We start from the raw sequence: 12,616 nt of genomic DNA, 5'->3' as shown, positions 1-12,616 counted from the left end.
GGCAGAGTGTTTTTAACTAAATTAGAATGTTTATCCAGATTCATTTATCCAGCATATTCACTCCCAATTCCTAAGTCTGCAAGGAAAGCAATAAACCAGGCCAATTTCAACTTCATCTGGAAAAACAAAACCCATTACATAAAAAAAGGAACAATAATTAAGGATTACAGTGCAGGTGGACTTAAAGCCATAGACTTTGAACGTTTGGATGGTATGATTAAAATTAATTGACTTAGGTCTTTTGTGCAAAATGAAAGAAATATTTGGTTTCATATTCCCTCAAACATCTTTTCTCATCTAGGGGGCATTGAGTTGCTTCTAAAATGTGACTTTGATTACAGAAAACTTCCTATTAAACTTTCTACTTATCATCAGCAGGTGTTACTGTACTGGAAACTCATCTACAAACATAACTTTAGTCCACACAATATTCCCATATGAAACTGTCGGTATGTTTTATGTAGAAACAAATCTTTATTTTACAAAAATTGGATTGATAATGGCATGTGGTCATTAATACCTATTATGAACGACAATGGAAACATTATCTCATTAGAAACTTTTTCCAGTAAGTTTAAATTAAATGATAGAAAACAATACAACAATGTGATCAAAGCAATCCCTCAGACTTTGATCCAAATGTCCTCCAGTTTGGTTCATAATGTTCAAATTCAGCTTCCATCTCTGTTGTTTGATGGTCGACCGGTTAATTCAAAACTTCCAAACTCATTTATACGATCTTTATTTGTTAGAGAACTGTTTCCAACATTTGACAAAAATCATTCTATGTCACAGCATTACACAAGCGAGGAAATATGCAAGTTAAGATCTCAGTTTATTAAATATCCAATTTTCCAAAAATACAAAGAAATCCATTTTAAAATAATGAATGCAGTCTATCCGTGCAAAGAACCATTACACATACGTTATGGTTTTCTTGAAAATAACTGTTCTTTTTGTGATATAAATATTGAAACACTTGATCATTTGTTTTTTGAATGTATATATGTTTACAGTTTTTGGGTGTCTTTCTTTTTTTGGTGCTCTTCAAAGTTTCCCTTTCCTATTTCTATTACAAAAGCACATTATATTATTTGGAGTAGTTTCTGGCGATAATCTATTTGATTTGACATTCAACACCTTGTTAATATCTGGGAAATTTTTCATTCACAAGTGCAGATTCTCAAAAACCAAACCATTATTCAATACATTTCTTAAAGAAATCAGTTTATATTTTAAATCTCTGACATGGATGAAAAACAAAAATGCAATAAAACTTTGTGTTTTCATTGAAGATCACATGCTGTATCACAATCCCTAGTATTGTAAACTACAATTCTATATATTTTGTTTTATTTATTTTTTCTTTTTCTCTCTCTTTTTTGTGTGTTGTTACTAGGTGTATGTTTAAAGTTCAATAAAAAAAATCATATCTATAGCCTGCTTAACAATGATTATAAAATACTTGCCTCAACCTCTGCTGAAATAATCAAAAAGGTATTGGATTACATTATAGATGAGACTCATTCTGGCTTCATTCAAAATAGACATATCAAATAATATCAGATTAGTACTTGATTTAATTAATTATTCAGATTATTTCCCCGACGAACGTTTTATCCTTTTTCTCGATTTTTACATAGCTTTTGTCACAATTGAACACAACTTCATACTCCAGGCGATAGAAAAATTTGGTTTTGGTCCTTTTTTTAGAGCAGCTGTTAAAACCATTTATGCAGGAGGAAATTGTTCTATCAAACTTCATGCTGGGACTTCTCCTCGATTTTTACTAAAAAGAGGAGTCAGGCAGGGATGCCCTATTTACCCTTATTTATTCCTCCTCTGTACCCAGCTCCTCACTGACTCTATAAAGCTCACTCACTAAAAGGTATTTCAATAGCAGACCACACAGTCACTATCAGCCAACTAGCTGATGATACCACCCTGTTTCTAAAAGATCATTCTCAGGTACCTTATAGGTATTAATCTGATCAATAATTTTTCCACTGCATCTGGACTCTGTTGAAACATAAAAAAATGTGTATTATTTTTCTTAAACACTGTGACGTCCTCTCTATCTGTAATATTCCAGTGAAAGAGTCCATCACCTACCTAGGAATTACCTTCTCTAAAGACAAAAAAGCCAGATGCCAATTAAATTTTAACCCTACTATTAATAAAACACAGAAAAAGCTGAACCAGTGGCTCCAGAGAGATTTATCAGTAAGAGCCAGAGTTTTGCCAACTAAAGCTGAGGGAATCGCCCGCCTAACGTACGCAACTTTATCCCTCAATGTTGACAAAAAAGTTCTGAAATCCATTGACAAAATGCCATTTAACTTTCTTTGGAGGAACAAAAACCATTATATTAAAAAAACTGTTGTAATTAACACTTACGATAAGGGTGGTCTATAACTTTATAGACTTTTGTACATTAAATAATACCTTTAAAAGAAATTGGCTAAGACATTTTATTAAGACTGCAACTTCAATCTTGAATTTCATACCTAATTACATTTTCTCCAAATTAAGAGGCATAAAATTTATTTGATTCTGTAACTATAATGTATAAAAGATCCCAATTAAGCTTTCTTGCTTCCATAAACAAATGTTACTTTCCTGGTTACTTGTTCACAAACACAATTTTTCTACACATATTTACAACATATGGAACCATAAAGTCATTACTTATAGACATAAATATTTTTTTTATCCATCTTGGTTTAATCAAAACATCCTTTTGATCCATCAGCTGTTTAATTCAAACAGATCTTTAATGTCACATGAAGAATTCTGCTTCAAATACTCCATCAAAATACCAAAAAATGAGTTTAACTTTGTTTTGAAAGCAATTCCTAAATGTATTATTACGTTATTCAAATGCTCATTATTGCAGAGTCCAACTGTATTACCAATTGATCCAACTAAAATAGAAATAGGCCAAAATTTTTTTCTTTTTTAATGAAACACAAATCGCTGTATACGCTCACTCTTCCAGAAGGATGTTGTTTCCATTCCCTACGTAGTTTCTTATTGGAATAATTTAGTTTATCATGGAAAATTAGAATGGAAAAAGATCTGGAATTTACCTGCAAAATACTTTTTAAACAATAAAGTGAAAGAAATCTAATTTAAACTAATCCATAGATTCTATCCATCCAAACTATAACTGCAAAGGTTCAAAGAAGATATTTATTTTGCCTGCTCTTTTTGTCAAGAACACCGTGAAGATGCGGTACATTTATTCTGGTCGTGTCCCTTTTCCACCACTCTCTGGTCTAAAGTTTGTCATTTCATTTTCGCCCACATTGACCCTGACTTTCGCCTGTACTTAGAAAATGTCATGTTTGGCCACACCCACTGTCCATCTCATAAAAAAGAACAGTTGTACATCATTGACCTTTTATTGTTTTTATGCAAATGGAACATTCATAAATGAAAATTAACGAATCATACCCCTCATTTCTCAATCTTTGTCCATGAGTTACAACAATACATTAACACAATAAGAAACTCAGACGATAAGAAAGCCATCAAAAAATTTGATCTGTGTGTCAGTTTCAATATATCTGCGTAAAATGTAATAATAACCCCCTGGCTTGTTCCTTCGTTGTTGCTGTTTAACATTGTTTTGTATTGAATTGTTAATTTCAATAAAGTTTGGGAAAAAAACATCATATCGATAAACTTGAAAAAACTCCAATTCTGACCGAAAAACTTTTCAAAAGCACAAAAATGAGACAATTCACGTTGGCCACATGTGCAGCCAAGATGCACACATTGCTCAGAGCGTGAGGTTTCATGTGTCATTTTTGTAACTAATAAATAAATAGGAAGTATTAATTAATAACATAGATAGCTATTATGTTAAGAAAAAATATCTGATCACCACCACCCAAAATACATAAATAAATAAATTCAATGAAATAAAAAGATAGGGAGAGGTAGGGTCTTCTGGTTGACAAATTTCGGTTTGACAAAGATATTTGGAACTGTTGTTTAATTGGTCAAACCAATGTCACTCACATTTGAAAGCTTCGCCCACATCTAACTGAGCTATAAATTAAAGAGCGGCAAACACGTTCATTCTCTTTCAGCCTGCTGCAAGACACATCGCTTCCGATTGTTAAACACGCATTTTTGAAAACGTTGGAGAAACGATTATTGGTATGGAAAACCAGTACCACACCAATCCTTTGTAAGTTATTTTCATGTTATAGTGTACATGCATGTGTGTATTGTTGTTCAAATGTTAACTTTAGCTTAATATCAAGCTCACAGTACTTTTTACGGTTTCAATCTAGGTCAGTGACTGTTATTACACATAAACATTTTTTTAAATAGATAGTTATATGCAGGTATTAAACAATGTTCTTTTTTTCCATCACATGATGCTGCTTGCAAATGTATATATGGGCGCACGGTAAGCACCGTCCTTGGAAGCACCCGCCAAATGCCAGCAGTGTACCTGTGGCGTGCATTTTTCCCCCCACAATTTTAATTATAGCTTCTGCAGTTTATTATGAGCATACAGTGTTGCGAGTTTGGACCAAATTGGCGGTTTCGGTTCGTAATTTGCGGATACAAATGACTTTAGTCGAATTGGAAATATTTGGGTGGGCTTTTGGGTTGTTGGTCGTTTTTTATTTTTACATTAAAATAGCGAACTGTTCGTTGCTAGTGGAGTAAGTTAAAGCCTAATCAATACGATCATTTTACGACAGCTAATTTTTATGAATAAAAACGTTGACTCCGTAACCCTTGTGCTATCCTAGGCACTTTAACATTGGGAGTTGGGTCATCTAGACCCACTAGACAGTGCTCTGAACCTTTTTTCTTCAATGATTTGTGATCTTCACTGGTGTCCATGGATTACATGAAATCTTTCCACTTGGGCTTCACGATATGAGGAAAACTTGCAATATGCGATATTAGTGATCAATATTGCGATAACGATAAATTTGCGGTAAATAAATAAACAAATAAAAAAATTAAAAAAAACATCATTCCCATTTCATTGCAACAGTTTAAAAATTATACTCCACATGACCCTCATCGACATGGGGGACAAACATCTAGCATAATAGGCCTCCATCTGATTGGTCAAAGTATAAAGGGATTTATTTGATTCGTTAAATGCTTCAAGCTGCTAGAAAATTGTGTTAACACATTTTGGCTTTGCGATTTATTGCGATATTCGCCGTCTTTTGCGATATGCATATTGCAGAGCTGGATATTGCGATAACGATAAATTTGCGGTATATTGTGCAGGCCTACTTTCCACCTTTATCCACCTTTGTCGTGGTAGGGAGAACACATCAATGTAAAGGTTTTGGAGGGGGGGGTGGGGGGTGGGGGGGGTCACAGGATAGCAGAAGGGTTGAAACCCCTCACAACAATCACTGCTTACTGATATTGTCTGGCTACATGGCAACTTGTGTTTGTCTAAAAAAGGGCGACTTAGTTAGGTTGGAGATGGTAGTTTTTCTGGTGGTGACGTACACTCGCTCCAGTTCTCAGATATAACTAGTGTTTTAAATCCAAAGTATTTATATCGTTTCAGACTGATGTATTATAGGTTCAAATCCAGTTTACTAAACTGTTCTTAGTTAGAGTCCAGCATTACATAGTTCTGACAATGTTAAAATAGTTTAGTTCACTGGCAACAGCAAATAATTTAATAAAGTGCCTGGATGATTTTCAAACTCATTGTCAGGTCCGATGACGTGAGAATGCTACTTGAGCAAATGAGGAGGAGCACAGCCCTCATTGCCCAGAGGCTGGAAAATGCAGGGTCTCCTGTGTCAGATGGTGCCAGCAATTCCTCTAGCCCGAGTGTTTCTGCTGAGTCAAGTGGATCTGTGGTAGCTGCAAGGTGCTCTCTCAGTGGTGACACTGTTTTTCATTGAGATATTTTTTCATGACTGAAAGTGTATTGTAAAAAGACTTAATGTGTTTACTTTTTCTTCCTCGATGACATCCAGATACACCATGTCTGCACCAGTACCACAACTGCATTGCACCCCAATGATGGCATCTCAGCTTTTACACACCCCAAGTATACCTTCTTCCTCCAGGGATGATAATGTCCAAAGAGACCTGGCTCGCTTATTTCGACCCTACAATACTCTGAGTTGCAGTGGAAGAGGTCCTGCACAAAGAAGAAAAAAAGAAGTGCCATGGTCACACTTTTTTTTTTGTCTGCCAGAACCTGAGACAGTGTCTGTCCCTACCAAGGAGGAGGCTCTTTATTACGAGGAATGCGGAATTGGGAAGAAACTAGTCACATTTGCCAGAAATACAGGAGATCACAGTTTCTTGTCGGAACATCTTTACTCTGCATTTCCCCTTTTGACAGAGGCTGGGGGGTTTTCTCTGGCGAAAAGTGACAGGAGGAAGCAGTTAAGTCTGCTTCCTATTCCAGCAAGTGGATATTCATTAGAATACCTTCGATGTAGAGTGGAAATAAAAAGGGCTCCACTCTACATTATTCCCCTCCAAAGAGCATTGACATTACAGCCACCACACATCGAGGTAAAAGTGTAGCCCACAAATTTGCTTTCTCTTGTAATACACCAGTGTAATTCAGATAAAATATAATTTGTTTCGTATGATTGCAGACCACTGCTGTGATGGAGAGGTGCCTATCATGCCAGGTGAATGTACCACTGTGTGGGCTCGCACAACACATAAAAACATGGTAAGTAAAAAAATCATTAAAAATATTTATCAATTATTATAAAGGAAATGCCAAACTGAAGTAACAGTGAAAATAATTAATTTTTTTTATGCAACTTCAAAGTGCCCAAACACAGGAAAGAGCTGAAGAAGCACAGTTGTTGTCGGATGAAAGGTAGTGAATTAATGTTGATTTTTGCACATGTTTTAAATTTATTTAGCAATGATGGAATATACTTTTTTTTTTTTTTACAGAACAGACAATGAAGATGAAGATGCAGACCTTGCTGCTGCAATTTTCGAGTCACTCCAGGCAGATGTGGTAGTCCAAATTGAAGAGTAAGTTAACATTCAATGCTTCAAACAGCATATGTATGGTCATGAAAAAGCTGGGTCCTTGAAAGTTTGTGGAAAATTAAATCTTCAGCAAAGTTTTGGAAAAGTCATGAAATTTCACACTTTTTTTGCAGGCCGCCTATTGTTCTTGATATTGAGCAAGGTGAACAAGAGTAAGTGACACTTTAGTTTCATTTTATTTCCTACCTTCTGTCATTTAATCAACATTAAATATGCTAAAAGTGTAATATGAATTTCGAAGACATTGTTTTCTAAATTGCAAAGTGTGGGCTAAGAAAAATTGTTTTTTTTTTTTTTACAGAAAAGATTTGACGTCTATTTTGAAGGACCTCCAAAGCCAGGTGGATGAGGGACCTGCCCCCCCTCATAACTGCATCCATGTGACAAGGGATTTTGTTTTGGACAGCGCCTTCAGGGCACTCAGAAGACAGCGCTTTAATCCTCGCCATCGGATTGACATCGTTTTTATTGACGGCGCTGGACAATCTGAGGGTGCTGTTGATGACGGAGGGCCGACCAGGGAATTTTTCAGGCTGTTAGTTGTTGCCATTAAAGACAGCATTTTCTTTAGTGGGAGCGAAGACGGCAAGAACTTAACACTGGTATCTCGGGGTATGTAAACTGTAATGCCATTTATAATAGTAGTAGTCTTTCTAGTATCTTGATTCAAAGGCCATTTTGTAGTGCTGTCCGAATCTACAATTCCAAAATTGAACACAAACCTTCTAATTTTACAGAAATCTTTTTGAAAAACCAGTGTGCAGTGATTATCTCTACATCGGCAAATATAGACCACAACTTTTGAGAAAAAAAATGTGTTCCAATGTAATGTTTTAATAAACCATCAACATTTTTCATCATCAGAACACTGCAGAGTCATAAATAGTCTCTAAACGATCATTAATAAGATTTTTGATTGCAACCAGTAGCTAGATGAAGTCATTTCTCCGGTTTGAATCAGTGATGTGTGAAATGTTCAAATGTTTTGAACATTTCAATTCATACCATTGATTTCACTTATTTGTCTTTCAGCTCTGGCTTCTGGGGAATATAAATTGGTGGGGAAAATGATTGCTCTTGCCCTCATTCATGGAGGCACAAAGCCATCATTTTTCTCAGAAAGATTGTATACAGAAATATCTGGGCAAGAAACATCAGATGTGACCTTGGAGGAAGTGGATGACTGGGACGTAAAAGGCAAACTTCAAAGGGTATTTTCTATAAAGTTTTACCATCTTCTGGCGGTTAGCAGTTTAATGTGTAAGCCAGCATATCCATGCACTTCCTGACTCACATCAGTGTAATGATTCCATTTTCAATCAATCAGATATACTGCCCACAAGAAGTTGAAGTTGTAATTGCCATATGTACATTAAAAAAGAAAAAACATCAGGAAACAAATTATTTTCTCAAATTGAGTACACAGGTCTTTGTTGCTTTGTATGCTAATGAAAGGGACAAAATAAGAATTTGCCCCTTACTTGCTGTAATAGATGGTCATGTAATGAATTATGCTTTTTTGTAGATAATGGATGCAACATCCTTGGAGGAGGCACAGGATGCTGTGGCAGAGGCCTGCGGGTTCCTGTCTTTGCTGGGTTGTGCATCATTTTTATCAACCTTTGAGCAAAGACTCACCCTTGTGAAAGAGGCAGCCAGGGCTTTTGTTGTGGGGCGCACACAAGGTGCCAGAACACAGTAAGTATTTAGGATTTCTTCGCAGCCAATTATTCCCGCTGTTTCTGTATTATAAAATGTATTGACCAAAATTTTAATTCAAGTATGAATATTTTACAGGCTTGTTGAAGGCTTGGAAACCCTGGGTGTTGCGGAAGCAGTGCGAAGTAATCCTGGGACTCTGAAAGCTTTGTTTGTTGGGGGCCAAAAACAGGTTCAGTTGGAAGAGCTCCTCAAGCTCTTCAATGTGTCTTTTTCTGCTCCAGGAAGCAACAGGAGGCAGTTGGAAAACACTGCTTTCATATTTTGGAAGGACTGGCTGCTGGAGGTGGACGGTAATGTGATTTATTTAAATTGTCAAAATCTTTTAAAAATGTCAGCCTTTTGATTAGAGTTTTTAATTGCCTGCAGTGCAAATACATATTACATTTGTGTTTTTCATTTCAGAGGGAAGCAGGCCAGTGACTCTAGGGCAGATTCTTGTGTTTGCTTCAGGGACAGACACCATTCCACCACTGGGATTTCCCACTCGCCCAAAACTTGTTTTTTTACATTGGGAAGGGGTTCCAAGAATTTTTCCTGAAGCAAACACATGTGATGTAACCTTACGGCTGCCATTGCACTCCAGCTACTCGGCTTTTGTGGAGCACATGGAGTCGGGGATAATCCAGTCCCCCACTTTCGGCTTTGCCTAGTTGTAGGTAGCGCAACGAAGTTTCTTTATTCTTTTTATGAGTTTTTTTTTATTTATTTAACCTTTATTTAACCAGGAAAGTCCCATTGAGATTAAAAACCTCTTTTCCTAGGGAGTCCTGGCAGTTATTCTTTTAGTTTATACAAACAATTTTGAAAATGAATTATCTTCTGAATTATGTGAATGTGTATAGCAGTTAAAATAATACTACAGTAAAAGAGGCATAACGATCAAATTGCATCTCACTATTACAAAATCAAATTAAATGATCAAATTAAATCTGAATTATAATGAGAGTACCGGGGGAGAAAAAACTAATCTTTCTCTCTCTCTTTTCAGCTTTCCAGAATTGCAAATCCTGAGGGAATATTTTCTTTCATGTTAAAGACAAATTGCAAGTTTTGTCGAATTCTGTTAATAAATTTTTTTATTGTTTAATTAAATCAATAGCATTTGTCTCTTCATTTCCAATTTTCAAAGGCCTTAGCATTTAGTGCAATTTATTGAATCAACTGAGTTGTTTGGGAACTGGAGTGCGGCCCCACGACCCGGTCCTGGACGAGCGGAGGAAGGTGTTTGGTATGAAACTTTGGTATTAGTTTAATGATTGCTTATCTCTCTTTAAAGCTTCTGACAAAATGTCATAGATGACTTACCTTCTCAAATTTTAGTGGTTCGAGTAACTTACATTAATGGAAATAATGCAAATCTTCGACTGGATTTTAATATTTTCTTTGTAATCTGTTATGCATTCATTTGACCACAAAATGGCGCTCTCAGGACCAGTGTTGTGCTCTTTTTAGCCCGTCTGATCCTCGTTTATCCACCCGATTTGTGACATGTTTGATAAATTTCTGTTATTTTTAAAGACTTAAATAATAGTTTCATCTCCATATTTAATTGAAGCCATACCTTGTGTATGAATTATCGCCCTAACCCATATATAGCGCGGTCGCCATTTTGTAGGGTTTTCCGAATATACAGTTTAAAAATCTTGTGCACTAGAAATTTCCCAGACTTTGGTTTTACTCCCAGTGCCCCCAGAAATATTGCTCTCCTCATCTTTATCATGCCAAATGCTCTCTCCACCACAGAGTGTGTCCTGGTTGTGACGGGCCACATTCCTCATGGGTTCCTTGTAGGATGTCAGCAGCGTGATGGGATGTGCAATGCAGAGATGCCCACCATCGCCCAAAAGGATCCTTCAGGTGGGTAATGTTTTATATACATAAATTGGGCTTTTACGTATATACAGTGAATCATGGATTGATCTTTGATTCCCAACAAAAATATCTATAAATTTGACATTACAGTCACATACAGCCTGCATTTGAATGGAATAAAAAAGCTTCCTGTTAAAATAACAAGCTGAATTTTCTTTGGGGCCTTTATTCTTATTTGGCAGCCATCGATGCTCCCCACGACCTTTTGGAATATGGAAGACCAAGCGAGCTGCTATAAAACCAGAGGTGACTAATGGCAGTTCATTCCCACTGGGAAGCTGGATGACCCTGCTCATCAGCTGGAGGATAAGGTCTGTCGTCCTGTGGACAATGTCACTCACAGTGGACCGTGGCATGTCAAAGGTCCTGGCTACCACAACGTAAGATGTGCCACACGCCACCCAGAAAAGAAACACCAACATCTCAGCCTCTTGTCCCCCCAGAGTGTGAGGAACCCGAAGCTGCTCCATCAGATGCTCGATGGTCCTGCGGGTCAACCGAAAATCCGGTCTTGTGTCGGATTGACCGTTAGCGTAAAGGGCCAGGACAGACGCCTTTATGTTTGCTAAGCAGTCGAGACGTTGAAGACCCTGTAAAATGGAAAATTAATATATTTCATTTAGGAAATTAAATATCATTTTTTGAATGTTTCTATTTATTTTTGATGTCTTACATTTTAGTTTATGAAGTATTTTTAAATGCTGAAAAATCTCGTGTTTTTATTATGGGTAAAGAATGAAATTATTTAAAAAATGAAAGTATTTTTGTTTTAAACAAGTGATATGATTTGACTCTGAATAAAAAATACTAAACTTTGAACTCACAAGTGTTTCATGTAGTTACACTATACAACTCATAATCCAATGTTAAAAAAGAATGTTAAACTTACCCAGCAGATTGTGTAACCTTGAGCACAATTAGTGACAAATGCTTAAGTTTAAAAAAAATGTTTTTTACGTTTAACTCGCAAGTTGTTCATGTCTGGCCTGGGCATACAGAGGAAATCTTCTGAGACGTCTGCTTCTCCTTGACGCCCTGTGATGCTGCATATCTGCTCGTTTTCGGTTTGATCTCACGAAAAACGGTTGAATTATTGCCAACAGGAACATGGACAGATTCATATTCAAAGCTATATTTCAGTAAAGTAGAAGAGAAAACTAATGAAAAGAAATGCCTCCTTGCAAGGCCCCGTAAATCGTTCAGCGACAAAAAAATAAATATTGCCATGGACTAATGACTTGAGGGTTTATTTCTGAAGAAATACATTAAATCAACACCAATGTTTTTGTAATTTTATTATTAATAAATCAGCCACGTTTTTCATGATCAGAACACAGCACATTCATAAATAGTCTTCGTAAAATGTTCATATTTATTATGTCATTCTCCGCGTTAAATAGAAGTAGTTCGCCTCCAGATCAGATGGTGGCGGTAATGCGCCACTTTGTTTTCGTGTCAAGCGTTGTATGCATGGCCCCCCCACCCCCACCCTTTCTGGCAATACGCGTTTGAGGGAATATCAAAATAAAGTTCATCTTAAAAACGTGTTGTCATGGTTAACCCTGACGTCTGCTTTGATAAACATTTCTTTTTCGTTCCGTGGTAGTACAGGAAAAAATTTACCGGCCGTACAAAGGACTTTTCTGACGACTTTGGCAAAATTTGAAAAACGAGAACATCTAACGACAAAACACGGGGAAACGTCGTAGCTAACGACAGTAGCTATCGACAGTAGCTAACGACAGTAGCTATCGACAGCAGCTAACGACAGTAGCTAATGACATTAGCTATCGACAGCAGCTAACGAGAGTAGCTATCGACAGCAGCTAACGACAGTAGCTAACGACAGTAGCAAACACCGTAGCTATCGTCAGTAGCTAACGACCGGAGCTATCGACAGTAGCAACGGTTGCTAAGTCCTGACGACAAAGTGAGACGACCAAAGACATAGACAGTGGACACAAAAACAGATTTTTGGCACAAATGG

General features: G+C 36.7%; 1 protein-coding gene across 1 annotated transcript; it reads left to right on the top strand.

Moving 5' to 3' along the window:
- The first annotated feature begins 5,362 nt into the window (after positions 1-5,362).
- Positions 5,363-11,448, top strand: LOC111946466 (uncharacterized). Its single transcript, XM_023949824.2, has 12 exons — positions 5,363-5,875; positions 5,985-6,534; positions 6,621-6,700; positions 6,803-6,853; positions 6,934-7,017; positions 7,149-7,647; positions 8,068-8,246; positions 8,561-8,733; positions 8,833-9,047; positions 9,160-9,409; positions 9,746-10,614; positions 10,812-11,448. Exons 1-6 carry the CDS (start codon positions 5,694-5,696, stop codon positions 7,189-7,191), a joined length of 990 nt encoding a protein of 329 aa, XP_023805592.1. The 5' UTR covers positions 5,363-5,693; the 3' UTR covers positions 7,192-7,647; positions 8,068-8,246; positions 8,561-8,733; positions 8,833-9,047; positions 9,160-9,409; positions 9,746-10,614; positions 10,812-11,448.
- Positions 11,449-12,616: the final 1,168 nt, after the last annotated feature.

This window comes from Oryzias latipes, chromosome 19 (genome assembly GCF_053564925.1).
Source record: "Oryzias latipes strain Hd-rR chromosome 19, Olatipes_Hd-rR_3.1".
Taxonomy (NCBI): Eukaryota; Metazoa; Chordata; class Actinopteri; order Beloniformes; family Adrianichthyidae; genus Oryzias; species Oryzias latipes.
The sequence above is the reverse complement of the archived record's forward strand: the minus strand, read 5'-3'. Positions and strand labels throughout refer to the sequence as shown.